General features: G+C 40.5%; 1 protein-coding gene and 1 long non-coding RNA gene across 2 annotated transcripts; one reads left to right on the top strand and one right to left on the bottom strand.

The window, feature by feature from the left end:
• Positions 1–5,912: 5,912 nt before the first annotated feature.
• Positions 5,913–16,364, bottom strand: LOC134059556 (sialoadhesin-like). Its single transcript, XM_062515998.1, has 7 exons — positions 16,361–16,364; positions 15,940–16,206; positions 15,362–15,628; positions 14,790–14,906; positions 7,023–7,325; positions 6,249–6,554; positions 5,913–6,004 (listed from the first exon to the last, which is right to left on the bottom strand). The coding sequence occupies exons 1-7, from the start codon at positions 16,362–16,364 to the stop codon at positions 5,913–5,915; spliced, it is 1,356 nt and encodes a 451-aa protein (XP_062371982.1).
• Positions 16,365–17,169: 805 nt separating this feature from the next.
• On the top strand, positions 17,170–18,470 carry LOC134060230 (uncharacterized). Its single transcript, XR_009935146.1, has 3 exons — positions 17,170–17,516; positions 18,032–18,189; positions 18,334–18,470. It is a non-coding gene; the product is annotated as an uncharacterized LOC134060230 (long non-coding RNA).
• Positions 18,471–21,738: the final 3,268 nt, after the last annotated feature.

The following is a 21,738-nucleotide window of genomic DNA, read 5'->3' as shown; positions in this document are numbered from 1 at the left end:
AGTCATCATTTGGTGAATTTACTTCATTTGAATATCTATGTGCAAGCATTAAGTCTTCTCCTCAGATTTTACTACTGACTATTTACAGGCCTCCAAGACATTCAGCTAAAGTCTTTCTTGAAGAGCTAGGTGAACTGCTATCAGTCATTTGCATAGAGTTTGACTGTCTTATCATATCAGGGGATCTAAACCTGCATGTGGATAATCCTGAAAACAATTATGCCAAGGAATTCATTGCACTAATCGATACTTTCTCTCTAACACAGCATATACAGGAGCCAACACACTCTCAAGGCCATACACTCGACCTCGTTATCACAAAGGGTCTCAATGTTTCTACAGCTGTTAAAGACCTGGCGTTATCCGATCATTTCTGCGTGTTTTTTGATGTGTCTATGTCTCCACACAGTCAGAACAGATCTATGTTGGTGAAAAGGAGAGTCATAAATGAACAGACAAGTGTTCTTTTTGAGCAAGCACTCTCACAGGTGTCAAGTAATCTGTCAGACTCCGTAGAAGACTTACTGGATCACTTTAATGCAAAAATGGCAAGTATTATGGATGACATTGCTCCATTAAAATTCAAGAAAGTTAAGGAGAAACAGAAAGCACCATGGAAGCAGATTCCTGCGGTTAAACTCCTAAAAAGAGAGTGTAGGAAGACTGAAAGAAAATGGCGTAAATGCAAACTTCAGATCCACTATGAAATCCATAAAGAGATGCTCCGCACATATAACTCCGAAATATGCAAAGCAAGACAATCATTCTTTTCTAACATCATCAGTAGAAGTTCAAATAACACTCGTGTTTTATTTTCCACTGTAGAGAAGTTAACTAATCCTCCCTCACAATTAGCACCCGAACTTCTCTCAACTAATAAATGCAATGAGTTTTCATCTTTTTTTAAAGGTAAGATTGACAAAATCAGACTCAATATATCTGCTAAATTACTCATTCAACACCTGGAACTTCCAGCTACAAATAGAGGGAAACTTAACTTGATGTCAGAGTTCAATTTGATAGACTACGAAACACTTGAAAAAACAGTACAGATTCTCAGCTCCTCCACGTGTGTCTTAGACACCCTGCCTACAAATTTCTTCAAAACTGTTTTTCACCTTATAGCCGCAGATGTCCTTCACATTGTAAATGCATCACTGCTGTCTGGCACTTTTCCTAAGTCCCTGAAAACAGCTGTTGTAAAGCCACTGCTCAAGAAGAATAACCTAGATGCCTCCAAGCTAAACAATTACAGGCCCATATCAAATCTACCTTTTATTGGCAAAATTATTGAAAAAGTAGTCTTTAATCAACTAACAACCTTCTTAACGTCAAATGGGTATTTTGATTACTTTCAGTCTGGTTTTCGGGCAAATCACAGCACTGAAACAGCTCTCATTAAGGTTTTCAATGACATACGTCTCAACACAGATTCTGGTAAAACATCAGTCCTAGTGCTATTGGACCTTAGTGCAGCATTTGACACTGTTGACCACAATATTTTACTACACAGACTAGAACACTGGGTTGGACTTACAGGCATAGTTACCAACTGGCTCAAATCATATCTACAACAGAGGAGCTTCTTTGTTGCCATCGGCAACTGTACCTCAACACCAACGTCCTTGACCTGTGGTGTTCCCCAGGGGTCGATCTTGGGGCCACTATTATTCAACCTCTATATGCTCCCACTTGGACAAATCATCCAAAATAATTTGATTTCATATCATAGCTATGCAGATGACACACAAATCTACTTAGCTCTGTCTCCTAACGACTATGGTCCCCTTGATTCTCTGTGTCAGTGTATAGAACAAATCAACACTTGGATGTCTCAAAATTTTCTTCAGCTGAACAAAGAAAAAACTGAAGTCATTGTATTTGGTAAAAAGGAGGAAAGACTTAAGGTTGCCACTCTCCTTGACACAAAAGGATTGAAAGCAAAGGATACTGTTAAAAATCTTGGTGTATTAATCGACAGTGATCTAAATGTCAACAGCCACATGAAAATGATAACTAAATCAGCTTTTTACCACCTCAAAAATATTGCCAAACTGAGAGGGCTAATGTCAAAACATGATTTAGAAAAACTCATTCATGCATTTATCTCTAGCAGGGTTGATTACTGCAATGGACTGTTCACAGGCCTTCCTAAAAAGACTATCAAACAGCTTCAGGTGATTCAAAATGCAGCAGCTAGGGTTCTCACAAAAACAAAAAGAACTGAGCACATTACTCCAATTCTCAAATCTCTGCACTGGCTTCCAGTAAGTCACAGAATTGACTTTAAAGCACTACTGCTTGTTTATAAATCAGTAAATGGAGCAGGACCTAAATACCTATCAGACATGTTTCAGCAGTACACACCTTCTCGTCCTCTCAGGTCTCAGGAGAAAAACCTGTTAGTAAAACCCGCTGTTAGAACTAAACATGGTGAAGCAGCTTTTAGCTGCTATGCAGCTCAGCTTTGGAACCAACTTCCAGATGACATTAAAAAGGCCCCAACTGCAGCCAGTTTTAAATCTAGACTTAAGACAAAATTGTTCTCAGATGCTTTCTGCTAAATGTCTTAATTATTTCACCTTGAGTCTTTTATGCTTTCTTTATAAATCTTTATTTTTAAATGATGTTATGCTTTCCTTATAAGTTTTTATTTTGTTTTGGAAATTGAAACCTGATGTGTGTGATCCCTCAACATGCCGGAGAATTGCACTCATGGTGAGTAGTACTGGTTTGTTCCTTTTAAGTACTACGTTCTGCCCCTGGTTGGGCAAAGGGAGATTCAGATGAGTAGGGCCCCCGTTTGGGGATAGTTTTTGTTGGGTGGTAGTCAGCGTCAGGGACGGCTGAGCTATCGGCCCTGGACATTAAGGTCTCCCCAGTAAGAAAGGAAATATTGTGTGCGCACACAGATGGGCCTACGTCAACGAATCTCCAAAGAGTGGCAACAGCTCTGGGTGTTTGAGAAGGATCACTATCACTGGTTTGCTAAATTAGACTCTGGCAAAGTCTATCTGTTGAAAACAGACCTGTCTTCTTTTTATTCCACCTTATGTCTTTTATGTTAATTTTTATTCTTTATTGCTTTCTTTTTATTTTTTTTTTATTTTATCATTATTACTATTATTATTATTATGATTCCTCTTTGCTCATCTATGCTTTTATCTGCTATTACTGTTTGGTTTTTGTTTATGTAAAGCACATTGAATGACCTCTGTGTATGAAATGCGCTATATAAATAAACTTGACTTGACTTGACTTGACTTGATAGTGCTGACAGTGGAGTTGCTCCTCCACAATTGTTCATGTATTACAGATGAATATATGAGGTACTGTATTTAAACTTTAGTTCAGCTTGCTCAATAGTGAAAAAACTATTATCTCTAAACTGCCCGTCTTCGATAGGACGAATGCAAATCATCACTGTAATAAATAAATGCAGATCTTAGATCCTTTAAGCAATATTTGTACTAATGAAAAGACACATTCAACACCTATCACATGGCTTTCATAATTCAGGAAACATCACTAACTGACATGAGGATGCAATCGCACAAGCAAGCAAATTTTAAGTACTGTAAGAATGCTGTAGGCCTATAACATGACTGTGCCTCCCTTATTGTGATTTTCCAGCATGTGAATTCAAACTGAATTGAGGTTATGATGATGATAATGGTGATGATGACAGTGGTTTAGATGATGATGATGATGATGATGATAAGAATAATTATGGTGGTGGTGATGATGATGATGATGATGATGATGACGACGATGATGGAGAAAAAAGAGAGATGTAAAGATATAAAGTACGGGGGGGGGGGGGGGGGGCGCATTCTCAAAGCCTATCTGGAATTAAGGAGTAGTCATTGTGCCATATTAAATTTGCCTCAATATTGTTTTTGAGCATACTTTTGAAAATGCCCTTGAATGGCAGCGTAAAATACATGAATATATATTTGAACATTTATACATACCTTTCTCATTGCAGTCATTGACAATCATTTTCTCATATACATCTTCACTAACTTCGAAGAGACAGACAGACAGAGATAGAGTGAATTGATTATACACATTCTTCATTGTTGGCATTAACCCTCAGAACTCCTGACACGTCCTTGGGAAATGATTAACACTGACTTTAACATATTTACAGTATACTCATCATCCAGAGGTTCCACTAGATTCTATTGAAAGTGGAGGGTTCAGGGATAATGCTTAGCTCAGTGGATTTCAGATCCATGATTTACAAGTTACAACCAATGTTATTGTCATTTTAAAAATAAGTATTTTTTTGCCGCAACCAGACTGTGCAAATGTTTTATAGCGGGCAAAAAAATCACAAAACTTAGTTTTGTCATTACTTTTTTGACCAACCAGGAAGTAAACTGAAATGACCATAGGTATAGACCTCTGAAGTTTGCCTACAAATAGGATCCAAAGCTGCCATCTTTGCCCACATACATGTAAGGAGTTCCGTGTGTTAATTGAAGCTAACTGCCTATGTCAAGTTGAATTGTAAGTTAGCTCTGGGGTAGCAAGTGTGCCATCTTCACCTACGGAAGATCACATTATCCACTTGAAGGCAGATGACAAAACTTTGTACCGCAAAATGTCTGCATTTCCAATTTCTTCGTCCCCGTGAGAGTTTAACAGGTGCGAAAATTCAAAATCCCCATGTTATTTTCCCATAGAAAAAATCTCAAGATACCGGATCTCCTTATTTGGGCAAAGATGGTGGCTCTTTTTGTAGACGAACTTCAGAGGTCTATTGGTATGGATGTAATTTCCTGTCTGTCTGAAATGGGTATTAACTAGATCAGCAACTGCGCCATCAATCCATAGACCATAATCCATCCATTGACTTGCATTATAGAAAGTAGTGTGAAAATAAAGTAGACACTACTAATAAGGTCATTAAAACATAGAAATGCAAAAACCTACAAAAAATGGCGTTCCAAGGGTTAATGTCAGTCACACTGGAATCGTAGCCTACTCACCCTTCTGCAGAGGCACATAGAGAGATTGGTCCCCTTCACTCTCCCCAGGCTTGCCTTGGGCTTGGCCAACATTCTGATAGATGGTTTGCTGTGGTTGGGCACTAGAGGGAGACAGGGTGTGTTAAGGTAACATTTCATTCCGTAAGTACAGTGACCTGCATATCATAATTGAAATGTGCTTTAGAAACAAAAACAAACTTACGGAGCTGATTGGTTAAGACGCAAAACTGAAAGGAGACATGTGAATATACTTTAGTCTACTGTTGACTTGAGTGTCGGTTGTCCTCATCGACACATTATGATGGTACACGTTGTTAGTAACCCTGCTAAGAAGTCACTCTACTTTTTAGGGTCACAAATTGTCATCAATGTAATTTTATTATGTTTTACATTTGGGTTGTTTTTATTGCAATAAACAGTGGATGAAAAGAAAAGCGGCCCCTGTCTCAAAGCTACAGTATTCCAACTGCTACTGTTACTACCTAAAACAGCAGCAACACAACAGTGGGAGAATGAACTTATTCACAATCCCTAGTTTACACTTCAGTTTTTACAGCATTGCCTAGCTACTCAATGTAAAAGTACACACTTGCACAGGTACACAATAACTTATCTGAAGTCTATTTGTAGTGCTAAGCCTCAGACTGATTCTTGTTCAGTTTTCTCCTTTCGGGTATGTCTGTGCGTTTTACCAATTGCCAGGTCTGCTTGTATTTTGAACAGAATTGTTTTCCCATAACAGGAGATTTCACTTTTGAACAAAGTGTCTAATGTAACAAATTGTGTATAGTGTTTAGCAGTAAGTGTGATGAATTGCAAAAAAGGTTTAGCTATTTTGTGTGTGTGTGTGTGTGTGTGTGTGTGTGTGTGTGTGTGTGTGTGTGTGTGTGTGTGTGTGTGTGTGTGTGTTTGTGTTTACAAACCATTGTGTCCCTTGTAAGAGCAAACACCAACTATTATGCCGACAAGAACTCCGCCAGCTGCAGGAATCACCACAAGGTACCACTCTGTCTCAAATACATACAAGCCCACATACTTGATGAGCACAGATCAATTCAATATACTTTATACTGATATTGACTTTGGCAATGTTTGATGAAAGAGCTTACATTGTTGTCTGTCATCAGTATATATTATGACACTTCAGGACTGTGACATTTTGATATTGAACTAGAAGCAATGCAACCCTCTTCACTATGACAGATCATTTTAGCCACATATCAGTGCTGTCTGATTAAAAACAAGGCTCACCGTTAGATGAAATCCTGTTGATAACATCAGGCTCCACAGATTTATTTGAAGTCTTGCTCTCACACTTGATGTCTGCAGTCACCAGCTTATGATTCCTGCCCACACTTGCTTTACATGCACATGTGACACTACCCTCTGCTGGTGATAGAGAGAAGTGCTGTTTGGCACCATTCCCTGTGCAATGCCCACTCCATGAAAGCTGCACATCTGGTGAACCGCTGGCATCGCAGAGCAATCTGACCGTGCAGGTGTTGTTCAATGGGTGAAGAGTCACATTCTTTTGGATGTTTACCGTCAGAATGGAATCTGAAGACACATTAGTCATCCTTTAGGAAACAATATTAGGTAACCGGCACCCAAGACGACCAATAATGGAATGAGTACAGTAGCTCTCAGAGTAATTTACTTCAGGGTACTGAGTGTATATGTGTATTTGGCACAATGATGTTAATAATGTTTCATAGCAGACATATCACTGCATCTACAATAACTTTGCAACTGTTACATGTGTTTTTTTAATTATCAGGGCTGTTAAACTCTCACAGTGACAAATAAGTCTGAAATAGACGCTTTGCCTACACACTTTGCAACACGGGAGCTAACCAAAGCTAACTTATCATTACCATTGAGCGTCTCTCTCACCTCTCTCTTTCTCTCTCTCTGTATGTGTGTGCGTTTATGGGTCTTTGCATCTCATTCATAGTACAGTATACTGCTCACATATACACAAAAAAAACACACATTGACAGGGAGAAAGGGGGAGAATCTGCTTACCATAAACTTCTAGTTGAATATTCTTTGTTGTCAACTGTTCACCTTTGTTGTTTGTGCAAACAAATGTAAATAGTCCTGTATCTGCTTTTGTTAGTTTGCGCACGGTTAAACTTAAATGGCTGGAGTTCATTTCTGATCTTCCACTGAATTGGGTTTTATAATCCCGTTTCAGAGACACAATTTTCATATCTTTAAAATTCCATTCAGCCATTTGAACCTCGCTCCTCTGATATCCAGATGGCAGCACCACTGATCCTCCAACCACAGCACTCATGTAAGTCACATCATCCCCTGCACACACACCTGAAACACAACAGAGAACACATGCAGCCTCACTTTCAATGCAGAATACACTGATGACAGTCACACTGGAACTTTGGGGAGCAACCTGGACACATCATCAGTGATGCTCCTGGGGTCATAGGGTGATTTGGGTCTTGCATCAGACACCCTCACCCAGGCATCCCAGAGGGGGGCGATCAGGCCCCAACTTATGTCTAGGTAGCGCCTTGTGTCTCCCCTCCTTAAACAGAGCCACCGTAAAGCCTTTTCAGCATCAGCTTCCAGGACTTTGTTGATGGCTCTGTGCCTGTCTGCAAATCTCTAAGAGTTGCTGCACTTTCCTTCAGAAATGATTAATTTGAAGAAATATACACATTTTAATTGTATCTCTTGTGATCGGGATAGCCGTGCAGTGATGGAAAAGTAGAACTATGCTGGATATGATACAAGATGAGAGTTCACCCTCTTTTATTCAGCACGGAAGGAAAATAAATAAAAACAAAAGAAAAAAATCAATAATTAACTCAAAACTAAATATTTTGAGGGGTGAGAATCAGAGGGACATAAGTGACATTCTTAGTGAAACTGAAATGAAAGCTCTTGATCAGCGCTTTCTACTGTTGAAAGTACAAAGTTATTTTAAAGTAATTTCAGAGTTATTTGCTCATTGAGCTCAATGCAAATCAAACAGGCTAATAGGCTAACTGGAAAAAAACACCATGCCAATCGGTGAAGGGTATGTGATGAAGTGGGGCTATTTCAATTCCAAAGGCCAAGGGAACTTTATAAGGATGCATAATATCCTGGATCCATGAAAAAGCTGGCCTTTAAAAATAAAAACATGTGAAAAAAAATCCTCCTGTTCCTGGGAATTTAACATAGAGGTAAAATGCCCCCTAGCATTTAAGGAGAACATTTATTTATTTACGACACATTCTTCAATGACAAAGAAAATTGGTGTCCTTAGCGATTTGATTTTTACTCATGTTTTTAATTAAGGCATTAAGATTGTCAAATAATGATTTTATATTCCTATTTTAGGCAACTTTAGCATGGTATCAAATACATGTGCTCCCCACTACGGTTTTAATTGGGCTTGTGAAATTGCAATTGAGTTTATTTTTTTTGTAAATCAAAGTTGAATATATACTACTGTATTTTAACATCACAACACAGTGCAATACTTAATTCATCCATTCTATGTCCTCTTTAAACACATCGTGTTTTTGAATGCCCATGCACCACTGTTCAGATTCATCAAATATTGCGAGTTTGACTGGTCGAGTTTACAGTTTAGATGTGAGTAATTTACCTCAAAGTGTTGTGTCTTACCTGATGTATAGAGTTTTGACACAATGAGCCCGATTTTGCCAAAAGCAACTCAGCTATCAGAAAGAATAATGCAAATAACTGAACATAAATCTGAAACCTGAAACCTTTTTGATCTGACCTGTCCATATGTGTTTAGATTGTTGATGGACTCAGCACATTCACCCAAAAAAGGAAGTCTTTGCTACAGTACTCTCTCCTCTTAGTTGTGTAGAAGCATGTCAAAAAACAACAAATGAACTAAACTAAACTGAACTAAAACCTTTAAAAAAGAGAGGTAGTGTTTTCCGATGACCTTACCTTGTAGAAGAAGGAGGATCAGAAATCCGGTGCTGGATAGAATCAGAAAATAACGGTGGTGGAAAGACATTCTGCTGTTCTGACAGACACAAACAAAAGTGCAGCGTTTCCCTCCACCCCCTTAACTGACAACTTGCTCGCGTCACTAAAGCCTACCTTACATTGACAGAGTTTGACAAGGTTTGGGGAAGATTCTTGAAAGATTGTAGTCTTTTGAGTAAAGCTTGAATGAGGGGCATTAGTTAAAAGACTACAATCTTTCAAGAATCTTTCCCAAGTCTGGTCAAAGTCTGTCAGTGTAAGATGGGCTTAAGATACTGAGTGAGAATTACAAAAGAAAGAAACCGAGGGAGAAGACTGAGGGTGGGTGCAGGAAGATTAGAGAGAAAAATGGAAGCATCTGCAATAAGCTCATTCCATCATTGTTTCCGTCCAATCACCAGTCTGCATCAGTATGTAATGACATGACTTTGCACCTGCCTGCTCCTTTCAGGTGCCTATTTTTTATGTTCCCTCCCTCCTCCTTAACCACCACCAGGTTGGCCTTGTCCAGCCGTCTCGGGATAGGCTCCTCGTTCCAGCAGGGTCTGCAAGAGCCTGCACCGTCAGTGACTTAAACCGAGGACGAGGGCCTATGCCAAAGACTCATTGCTGATAGATAGAAAGAGAGAGAGAGAGGGAAAGAGAGAGACAGAGACAGGGGGAATGAGAGTAACTTCCTCAGCTTGAGACTGGGGTACTGATAGGTCTCACTGTGTGTGAATGTGGTGAACATAGACCAACAGCTAGACCCCAGTGGTAGGAGCTGCTAAAAGAACATGCTGATACATTGTGTGCGTGTGTGTTTGCTTGTGCATGTGTGTGTCTTGTCTCTCTCTGTGTGTGAGTATGCTAGTATGTGTGGCTAAGTTGACTGAGTTTAAATGTCAATGTGGTGGGGTGGGTTTCAGTGGATCATGTTTCTCATCTCATCAGCCTTGCTACAACTGTGAATAATAAGAACATTACAGTCAATATATAAACCTGCATGCTATTCAACAAAAACAACACATGTTTTTTGTTTTGTTTGTTTTGTTTTACACACCCTCCTTGTGCATAGTGTTCTACAGTACATCTTCATAGTGAGAACTGAGAATTGGGAGGGCTTTCGTACTCTCAGGTGAATAATGTCCATTTGGTTTAACCTGCTCTGCAGAGGGAAGATAAGCGAGTGTGTTGAAGCGTGAGGCGAAGTGAAAGGCCACCAAGCTGTCTCAGAGGAAGTGAGGTTGCGGACAGCGTTTGCTCATTGGCTGCATATAGCTCTTTGCCACCTCATTTCCAGGCAGCTGATGGCCAGAGCCGCAATGGCCTCAGTGCGTATGCATGCATGTGGCGTGTGTGCGTGCACGTGTGTGGAGGGTTGTCTGCTTCAGTTAGTGTGAAATGAGACGTGTGAGATCTCATGTGGGCTTTTTTTAATGATGGCAGAGTGCGTGCTCTCTCAAAAACAAACCCAGACATGCATAGAGGGAAATGCAGATTTACATACACACAGATACACAATTCACCACTAAAACACAACACAACACAAGATTCAACACAAGTAGTAAGTAGCCTACATAAAAAATGAGGAACTATACAAGAGGACAGGCAGCTTGCATATGTCTCTTGAGATCAAAAAGCGCAGACTAAGGCTGGGATTATACTTGCCGTTAGACCAAGCGTAAGCGTATGCGCCCGTGTGTGACCTGCTGTGTCCTGTGTACAGACTCGCTGCAGCATTATGCACCTTACTGGAGGTCTTCACCAGGGGGAGACTAGTAGCCTAATATTAGATGTGGATATGGCCATGTGCCATTGTTTACTCTCATGATTGCCCCCAGCTTTGATGTCGATAATGCATCTTGCAGTCACTTTGTTTTGGCAATGATCGCCCCCTACTTTCTTGTCAGTATTGCATCTCGCGGACGCGTCGTGTTCGCTTGCGACGACGTGCACGACCGACGCACCAAACGACCGCAAAATACGCGAGGCAGCCATGATGCGTACACGAACGCGTTGTCTACAGCAAGTCTAAACGTGCCTTAAAGCCCTATTCAGACAGGACTAGTTTTACAGGGGGATGTAGAGTAATGCAGGTTTATCACATGACCTCTGTAATGTAAATAGGCGAGTTTGTGATGGCGCAGCATTGAGCAGCGCTGCGCAGCACAAGATACACGTGGTTAAAAATCTGTCCACGATGGTCTAGATGGGTGTGTTTACGACTCTGCAGTCGCTATCACATGGCCTTAACTTATTGAGAGAGCAAGGCGGCTGCTGTGCAGTAGCGCAGTATCTCTCCAGGTACAGCGGAGCCTAGACCCTGCCTTCATGACGTCAGGACTTTGCCCTAATTGGCGATAACATCCCTGACGTACTGTATGTGCCGTTTAGATGCCTCTTCATATCCACAAGGGCCTGTGCCTCATGTTTCGTCACGTGGTCATGTCTAGACTATATGGGAAGTAGAGAGTGTACAACTTCATAGCAGCGTTTGTATCCCCGCCCCTGCTGCCACCGGCAGATCTCGATGCTGCAAGAGGTCAGTTGGGGTTGAACTTGAACGCGCCTAATGTCCAATTCGGACGGGACTATAATTCTCTGTAATTTTATTTTACATGGGAGGAGTAACTACTTTTACGTTCTGCGGTCACATCTTCGTCGCCGTGCACGTGATACCTTACGTCAGTTGCGTACAGCATTTTCAGATTTCAAAGACTACACAAGTTGGTTAAACTAGCAAACGTTAGCTTTATGTTATGCCATAAGTAGTCTGACATTGCTTACAACATCAAGCTAATAGGCAAACTAGCTAACGTCTTATTAGAAGCTGCACAGCATGTTATGTTTTCATTCAGATTATGGTGTACAACTTAGGGAATTGGGTGGAATTGTTTTTAAATCAGGATGTGACGAAATATTACAGACATCTTTATAGAGGGTCGTGTTCGCACGGGATTAATATTACCTACGGTAATTTCCCCGGACCGTTTTACTGAAGGTAAAAGTGGCTGTAAATTTCACGGACATACTCCATTATGTTTACTGACATGGCACGTCCGGACGGGACTAAATTCCCTAGTAATTATTACTTTACCTCATGTCACCCCCTAAAACTAATCCCGTCTGAATAGGGCTTATAGATGGCTTTGCCACGTATTGAGGATGCCCAATGAAAGACCACCCAAAGTTGCCTTGAGATGGACACCAATCGGCAAAAGAAAAAGGGGCAGACCAAAGAACACCTGGCGAAGGACAGTGATGACGGAGTTGAAGGGGATGGGTCTTTCCTGGGACGAAGCACAGGCCAAAGCTCGAGACCAGGGGGTCAGGATTTGACTGATTAGCTTCGCCGATTAGCAAGGCACTTCCTCGTCGCCATTTTCCCGAAATACATCATGTCCGGTGCCGTTTTCCCATAGTTTTCCTCATGCTGATTGGTGGCTGTTCCACCTTCAGCTCATGCACGAGCTTAGTGTCGGCACGAGCTCTCCTTCTGTACCTTACGTCAATCAGTAACCTGGCACTTAATTGGCTAAGTAAAACGGCACCGGAAACAAGCCCCTTGAAACGCCATGTTTAAGCCTGAAAAAATCGTTCAATTTTGGCAATTTTCACTAGCCTAGCATTCCCATTGAAATGAATGGGGGCGGGACTTGTTCACTTTCTCCAGTTCTTATAATACCTCCATGCTCGAGACAGGTTTCAGTGGCAGTGTATGAATGCAGTCTTATGTCCCAATCGGGACGAAGAGGATAAAGTAAGTAAGCAAGTACATAGGCCTACTACATACCGGGCTACTACATACAACACCCAAAATGTTGAGTCCTGCAATTTGCTTGTGTGTGTGTGTACCTGTGTATGTATGTATGAGCAGGGCCCAGAAAATATTGAGACCCTTTACCTTCCTTTTTCATAACACACACACACACACACACACTCTCTCTCTCACATCACACTACTGAGGGACTTGGTAAACCAAAACCTCTATATGTTAGAGATTTTCACATATTCTGGCTTCATGGGCAATGCATCGGTAAGGCTGGGATTATACTTGCCGTTAGACCAAACGTAAGCGTATGCGACCGTGTGCGACCTGCTGTGTCCTGTGTACAGACTCGCTGCAGCATTACGCACCTTACTGGAGGTCTTCACCAGGGGGAGACTATTAGCGTAATATCAGATGTGGATGTGGCCATGTGCCATTGTTTACTCTCATGATTGCCCCCAGCTTTGATGTCGATGATGCATCTTGCAGTCACTTTCTTTTGGTAATGATCGCCCCCTACTTTCTTGTCAGTATTGCATCTCGCGGACGCGTCGTGTTTGCTTGCGACGACGTGCACGACCCACGCACCAAATGACCGCAAAATACGCGAGGCAGCCATGATGCGTACACGAACGCGTTGTCTACAGCAAGTCTAAACGTGCCTTAAGTGTCAATTCCCTAGAAGCCTGTGAGCTTTTGTTTTCATAACTGACATAATGACATTCAGACCACTATACTTAATGTTTATTTTTCACGAGAGTCAGTGACATTATTACTGAATATTACTACATATTTTCATATCCTGCATCCTGCATGCATTTTATATCCTGCATATGAACATATGATAGGTACTTTATTTACACTTTAGTTCAGCTTGCTGATGAGTGCCCTCTAGTGGGGGGGGGGAAGTTATCTCTAAACTGTCCATCTAGTTCGACAGGATACATGAAAATCATCACTGTAACAAAGAAATTCAGATCCTTGATCCATTAAGCAGTAACTAAAAACACTTAATCAGCACCTACTTTTCTGATTAAGTATCACAATGCATCACTCTAACATAACTGAAATAAAAACAATATGCAATCTAGTATAGGAAGTACTAAGAATGCAGTATAACATGACCATGCCTTTAGTGTATTTTTCCAGCATGTGAATTCAAACTGAATTGAGGTTATGGTGATGATGGCAGTGGTTTAGGTGGTGGTGGTGATGATGATGATGATGATAAAAAGGACGATGATGATTATAGTGAAGATGATGATGATGGAGAAAAAAGGAGAATAATAAAAGAAGATATAAGGTACAACCTTTTACATTCGATTGGTTTTGTAAATTTGAATATACTTTCTCTGTGTAATTCCTATTTATGACAGTGGGAAAACGTCTTCAAGATGCCATTCTAGAAGCCTGTTTACTTGGTGACTTAATATACAAAGTGTTTTAAACTTGCCTCAATATTTTTTTTATCCAGCATGCATTTGAAAATAGTCCTTCAAAAAGCAACAAATGGCAAAAAATATGTATTTGGACATATGCATACCTTCTCCATCGTTGTCGCTCACAGTAATTGTCTCATATACATCTTCACTAACTTTGAACAACAGAGACATACAGACAGAGAGAGAGAGAGAGAGGAAGAGAGAGAGAGAGAGAGAGAGAGAGAGAGAGGGAATTGATTATACACATTCTTCCTTGTTATCATTAATGTCAGTCACACTGAAGTCGTAACCTACTCACCCCTATGCAGAGGCACATAGAGATTGGTCCCCTTCACTCCCCCCAGGCTGGCTTTGGACTCGGTGTACATTCTGATAGATCATTTGCTGTGGCTGGGCTCTAGAGGGGGACAATGTGCATTAATGCAATGTTTTCAGCAAAATATGCCATATCAAACTTATACAATTGATAGAACTGAACTGATATAATGTACTTACGGCCCTGCACTGGAGGAGATAGACATGGGACCTGCAGGCACACAATCAAGTTAAGAAACATTCCTCCTCTAAATTGAAAAATAAAATAAAAATGATATTAAGTCATATTTAAAGGGATCAGTTCACCTTTCTGTCTTCTGTAGTAATATGATAGAACTTTTAAAATGATGACAGTGAGGACCACTCCTCCGACCACACCCCCAGCCACTGCCACACCCATTATAAAAGGACTGGACTCAGAACCTGAAAACAAATCAGTTAAGACGTTAGGAGTATACTATTATGCAAGTTACACATACTGAGGAGTTATTTCTGTGCGCTGGCTCCACAAGCGCTGAACTAGCGATGAAGTAGTTTAAGGTAATTTGTACTGTGTGAAAACGGTTAAGATCCTGACTGTCGCTGCAACTTAGCTCACTAACTAACCCACTTATTTTGCTTCATAGTATACCATTCTTGTAAAAAAGGTCACACAATTAGTTTGTTTTGAGACATATTATTTATTGACCCTTAACACATACAAAGAGGGGGCAGTGTGGCACAACAGGCTACAACACCATACCATGCACGCACCCAAGTGCCCACCCCATCTCTCTCTCTCTTTCTCCCACTCACTTCCTGTCAATCTTCACTGTCCTATCCAAATAAAGGCAAGAAAGAAAACATACAAACATATTTCTGCCTGGGGAAAAACTCACCCTTCTTGCCAACAGAAACTGCATTACTGAGCTGTGTTGATGTGGGTCTCTCTCCTCTCACTCCCTGACACCAGTATGTCCCCTCATCAGAGTCAGTAGTTCTGGTGATGGTGAAGTTGTCCCCCTCAATCTCAAGATGATTTTTTCTGTCCTTGTACCACTTGTATGTCCAGTTACTGGGTGATTCTATCACACACTTCAGAGTGACCGTCGTCCCAGTGGACACAGGACTGTGTGGCTCTGCTGTTAGCTTAGCTTCAGGTAGAGCTGTATAGAAACAAACATGGACACGTAGAGGAGTTACATTTGAGGTGCATTGCGTGGCTATGACATTTAGTCCAACGATGGCAGACAACACTACATTTCTGGCAGGTCGGGTCATTCCATGGTAACCCCACCAGATCCTTGCGTGTTTTCCTCTTCAAACTGTGTACCCCTAGTTCATAATGCATGACCTGTTCTAATTCTTTGAATTACTGAAGGGTCTATTTATTCTTGACATGTACTGTATCTGGAACTGATTAGTAGAATAGTGATGGAAAAAAGAATCATATCTTTCACATGATGAAAACACTCACCCATCACCTGGATATTGACTTCATTACTTCTTTCTGATGCTGTGGGTCTGTCTGTCCTCTCGCCCTGACACCAGTACTTGGTCTCATTAGACTCCGCAGCTCTTACGGTGAAGGTGTTTCCAATCGACTCATATACCGGCCCAGAGTCTGACCCTTCATGCCACTTAAATGTCCAACCACCATAGGACCCTATTTCACACTTCAGACTGACGTGCTCTCCAGGGAACACAGGACTCTGGGGGTCTAATGTTAGGATAGCAGGGAGGGCTGTGGAAACAAATATGAGATGAGGAGGAGGACGAGGTTTAAGATTGTTGTTTCACTTTAACATGTAAGCAGCAGTGGATAAAGGGTAATGGATTTGACATGGATGGAAAATAGCTGTATGTAATTTGCAGATTTTGAGAAATCTTGAACACACGCATACAACACTCTAGCCTGGCTCTGCCTTCCTACGTACTTCCGCTCAGTTTTCATTTCTCGTCACTACGTAGTCTGGGTCTGCAGTATAATTCACATATTTTTCTCAAGACAAAAATGTTCAGGTTCAATCAGTGAACAGAGGGAGTAGCTGAGAACAATACGTCGAGGTCGTGCGCTAGTTTGAGCATGTCACGTCATGACCAAATGTATGCGATTGGTTATGGCAGATTTGAGTGGCTCTGGGCAGATCCAATAGTTTAAAACATCAACAGAGTGGCTGTGTTCGAAACTGCGTGCTAAATACTAGTCACATACTGATAATGACGTGAAGTAGCAAATAGTATGCAGTGTTTGGAAAATGTAATATTACCGGGGGCCTGTACTACGAAGGGAGCTCAAACTACCCAGATGTAACCCAGGGTTACTTTGCTAAACCGGGGTTGACAAAACCTGGTTATCTTCATTGGTGTTAATCGGTACTACGACGCTGAGTAAGAAGTTGATTTGTTGAACTGGGGTTAACCTCATCGGAGTTGGTGCACGTTCACATAAAATGGGCGGGTTGCAGCGCAAATCATCACTTTTAATGATGACGCGATCACGTTATTTTACGGATAAGCAATGCGCAATGATTATAAAAAGTGCGAGGAATTAAAACCCACTTTACTATACATTAAATAGCCTCCATCGGCAGCAAACAAAGCAAGACAAGGCTGTTGGCAACGTAGGCTATTGCAGATCGGATATATCCCAGATAGCAAGGTGACATTGATATGATGTTGATTTTCCATCTAAATCATCATTTTGGTTGAGATTGAAATCTCAATGGTAAATCGACATTGAAACAGCATTACAATCCTGACAAAAACCCGACAGTGCAAGAGCATTGATAACAGATGCATTGAAACAACATTGGTTTATAGTTCATATTGTCATAATCGATAGAGCATCGATATAGCGTTCACGAAAAGACATTGAAAAGTCGTGGATTTATGATTGACTGGGAAATCTTAACGTGGTGATTGAAAAGTGGTGGGTTTATAGATGACCGCGCGACGACATTTAAACTGTTTGCGGGTCGGGAGAACATTAGGAGCAACAGTTCAGTCAGACCAACGGTGTTCAACTCTCTCTCAAGTTCGTCGCTCCTAATGGTAAGCAAGCAGCATTTATTTATTCTAACATTAATGTTTCATTGTGAAATTGTACTAGGCTACATCAAATGTTCACAGTTTATCTGCATCGTACTGTACAGTAACGTTACGACTTACTACAAACAGACTCATGCTTGTTTAACTAAATATTAGGCTAGCTAGCCTACTTTGTTACGACAGATCATCATAATGTTATTAACATTACTCGGCAGTCTAGTTTTTAATTAGGCCTAGCAGCTACTTAAGTTCTCTGTAAGTTATTATTCGTATGATTTACATAAAATATTTGCTACGTTACGGTCAAAATGTTAGGCTGAAGATGAACGTTAACGTGTTTGCTAACTATTCAACTCCGTGAGTCTAACTTAAAAAACGGAGTTATGCTAACACCATCTTCTATATAAATATTCTATGATTATTCTTAAGGTTCACTTGTAAGTAGCCATCAGTTTTAATTGAACACATATCTCTAACACTGTCTCTTTTCCCCTTCTATTTCTGCCTTCTCACTGCAGCTGGATGGTGGAGGATGACTAGCTGCAACCGGGAGGTTTATGGATGAATGGATGGCAGTGAAGCACAGCACACGTGGATTTCTAAGTGAAGAGTGGATAAATAAATTGCACTTGCCTTTCAAACTGAAGAAGTTGTCCATGGCCTACCTACGTTTTCAGTAAGTTGTATTCGTATGATTTACATAAAATATTTACTATCGCTGTCAAAATGTTTCACTTAAGGGTATAGCCATCAGTTTCAGTTTAACACATTTCTCTAACACTTGTCACTTTTTTCTTCTATTTCTGCCGTCTCACTGCAGCTGGATGGTGGACGATGACTGCAACCGGGAAGTGTATGGAGGGATGCTATACGGAATGGATGGCAGTGAAGCACAACACATGTGGATTTCTGAATTAAGAGTGGATGAATAAATGCACTTGCTTTTCAAACTGAAAAGAAGTTGTCCATGGTTATTTGTGCAAGCTTGTGTAGCCTAAACCAGACATAGCCTACAGCCTAGCTTCTGGCTAGCCTAATTTATCCTGGCTGTAGATAAAGCAGGATATGAATTTACCAATATTTTGCCTGCTTAATACTGGTTTACTGTGGTTTAATATCAATTGAAATACCATTGAAATCACGTTGATCTTTAGTAGGGCTGTAGCCTAATTTCAACGTTGTTTCAATATTAATTTTCATTGAAACAGCATTGAAATTCCATTGATTTGTAGTAACACTTTCGACGTTGGTTCAATGATAATAGAGGGTGCAAAATGTTGTAGAATCAACGTTGCAGTGCCATGTTGATTCAATGATTCTAGTGTTGACGAGGTAATGTTGATTTAACGTAGATTCAATGACTAATTGCTATCTGGGATGAAAGTAAAGTTTTATTTCATGTTCCTTAAATAGCCTATGTGTTACGCAGGATTAATAGCTTGCGGAATGTCTGAAATGTGTTGAAATAAATACATTTTGAGTTCATAAGAGTCCTACAGATGCAACACAATTCATGCCATGTATATGAATAAATATTGATAGGATAATTGAATGTTTAGCCCCATTGACTGATTTAGTGTATGCCTATCCTGTGAACATTTTAGATGCAACGGCAGTGCCGCTGGCAGCAGGTGAAAATGAAACTCAAAAACGTTCAGAAGGTTTATAGGCCTAGTTATAGCTTGCATTAATATGTCTTAATTATGAAAATGTTATATTGCCAATGCTTATAGCCTCCACTTTGCCTCGATCAGCTGACAAATGCAACGAATTCCCTCGGCTGAGAATGTATAGGCTATCTTTCATAGAGAATATATACGGAGAAAGATTCTGGCGGTCTTTAAAAACCCTCGCCTTGTGAAGAGAGGCGCTTACAATTTGCGCTCCAATAATGTATCTTCCAAGTAGCCTACGTCGACATTGTGGGGTGTGGTTAACCGCAAACCTCGGGTTAACCAAGATCATAACCTGCTCGGAGCAGGTTTGAGATGCAGCGTAAATTGCCATGGCAGCATACCTCGGTTAAAACCTATCCACCTTTCGTAGTACGGATTAACCGGGAAGTTACGCCACACGTGATCAACTTACTCTCGAAGTTACCCAGCTAAGCCAGTAACCCCGCTTCGTAGTACAGGCCCCAGTACACAAAAGTTTCCCGGATGTTATACTGATGGGATACTGCATCCCATAATGCATAGCGATTGTTTCCAGCTTCAGAAAATTTCAGTAACAATGGCGGACAGCGAAGGGACAAGTATGGCAAAAACCGGAGATGAAGAGCACAAATGTGAGTATTAGCTGGGTGTTTTGTTATGGAATGTTTCGTGGCCTCTGTTATTGTGGAAGTTTTATTACTGTAGAGCTGTATTTGTGTATGTGCAAGTGAATAAATAGCCCAACTTAACCAAAGCTAACGTAAACTAACTGGCGCTCAATGGAAATGAATGGTAGAAACCTGTTAGCTTGCCAAGTCGCTAAGTAGCATGACGATTTTCTAGCCTCTAGGTAACGTCGTCATTCACATTAACGAGAGCAATGTTTATTTATAGCCTAGTTATCGTTATGGTTATCGTTCTTGGTGTGAACGGCCCTTATCTCCTAAGTGTTCTGTCAGTTATAACTGAGAACTCCATTCGTACTTTTAAAAAATACGTTTAATTTACAAAAGTGTAATGTGAAAATCTTTGATAGCTAAGTTGCTTTGGTATCTACTGAGAAATGAGCACCTGGTTCAAAACAGTTCCCAGTTTAAGCCTACTGCTCTTTGATAAGTGATATCATAGCCGGATTTGGGTATAACCAGAGAATGTCTAGGGCTCTGGTATAGCCTAACGATGCAAAATAAAATGGTAATGGCAGAAAATAATTTTCTCCTTACTAATATTTGATTTTAAATGAGTGTTTATAAGAAAGTGTCTAAGATGGTAAAAGATGTAACCTCTATCTCTAGGACTGGCACAACGTCATGCACAGTGGTCTTGGGAACATCGAAGGCTTCTGCAACAACCCTGTAGGAGGTGGCACTGGATAACCAATACTGAATGATGACAACCTCCAGTCTCTCCCCCAGCCTCCATCACAGTCCACTTCAAGTGTGTCCACAAGGGCATTGACAGAAGTCGTTCTTCAGATCCACATCTCCAAAGAGGAGACGGACTATAGATAGAATACTGTTGCCATTCAGTTAGCAATATTGTCCACTGGGGTCATTCTGAGAGAATGTGCACTTGTTGTTTTTCTTGATGTTAAAGTTCAGACATTTTAATCATTAAATTGAAAGTATTTTGTTTAATGTTTAGTGTCATTTGTAAGGTAACTGTCATACAGTGGTCATTATGGGATTATCAATTGTCAGTGTAGCACAGTTACATTTACTTAATTTCACATTTCACTTAGTTGCAAACCCAAGTCTTGCCAATAATGACACCTTTTTGATCCATTAACCATGGTTGCATACGCCTTCATAAGAAAAGACAACTGTGGGCTACAATATTGTTAGTTTCTCTAGGCATATTGGTCTAATCACTCTGAATTCCTGCTGAAGAACGAGATTAAAGACCATCAGTATTGCAGACCTTCTTCCCCTTGCTTGTTTGTTGGCTCTGCAGAGAGGTAGCCTAAGACATATCAAAACGGTAGGACACACAGAAGTGCTACTCTCTCCACTGATCAACACTAGAGAAATGTTTTATGAACATTGTTGGCACTCTGATGGCAGCACAACAATAATTTTATAACACTGCACTTACCTGATTTCACAGCTTGTGCATCCTCTTAGCCTAACTCTTATAACTTTTGTATCAATTCATTGTATTCTTTTCTATTATTTAAATTCCATTATATCCGAAATTGAGTCTGGATTAATAAGCTTAGGTGATTTCATTTATCCATAAACATATATGAAACATCACACAGAGATTCTTCATGGGTAGGCTATGCTTTCTCCAGATGTCCAGACTCCAGTGTAGCCCAAAAGCTGGCTGATTTGATAAGTAAACAGAACAATCCTCCTGCCATGTCAAGTCAAGTTTATTTATAGCCCATTTCATGCAACGTGCTTTACATAAACAAAAGCAAACTTGTGATGTTCTGAATTTCCAAGAACGCTAGAATTGAAATGCAATGATTAATGCATTTCAGCTTAACTCGTTTCCCACTGCAGTCTTATACAAATGAATGAGGACTAGTTCGACTAATTGCCAATATCAGACGTTTTTCTTGCAAG

This window comes from Sardina pilchardus, chromosome 16 (assembly GCF_963854185.1).
Source record: "Sardina pilchardus chromosome 16, fSarPil1.1, whole genome shotgun sequence".
NCBI lineage: Eukaryota > Metazoa > Chordata > Actinopteri > Clupeiformes > Clupeidae > Sardina > Sardina pilchardus.
The sequence above is the reverse complement of the archived record's forward strand: the minus strand, read 5'-3'. Positions and strand labels throughout refer to the sequence as shown.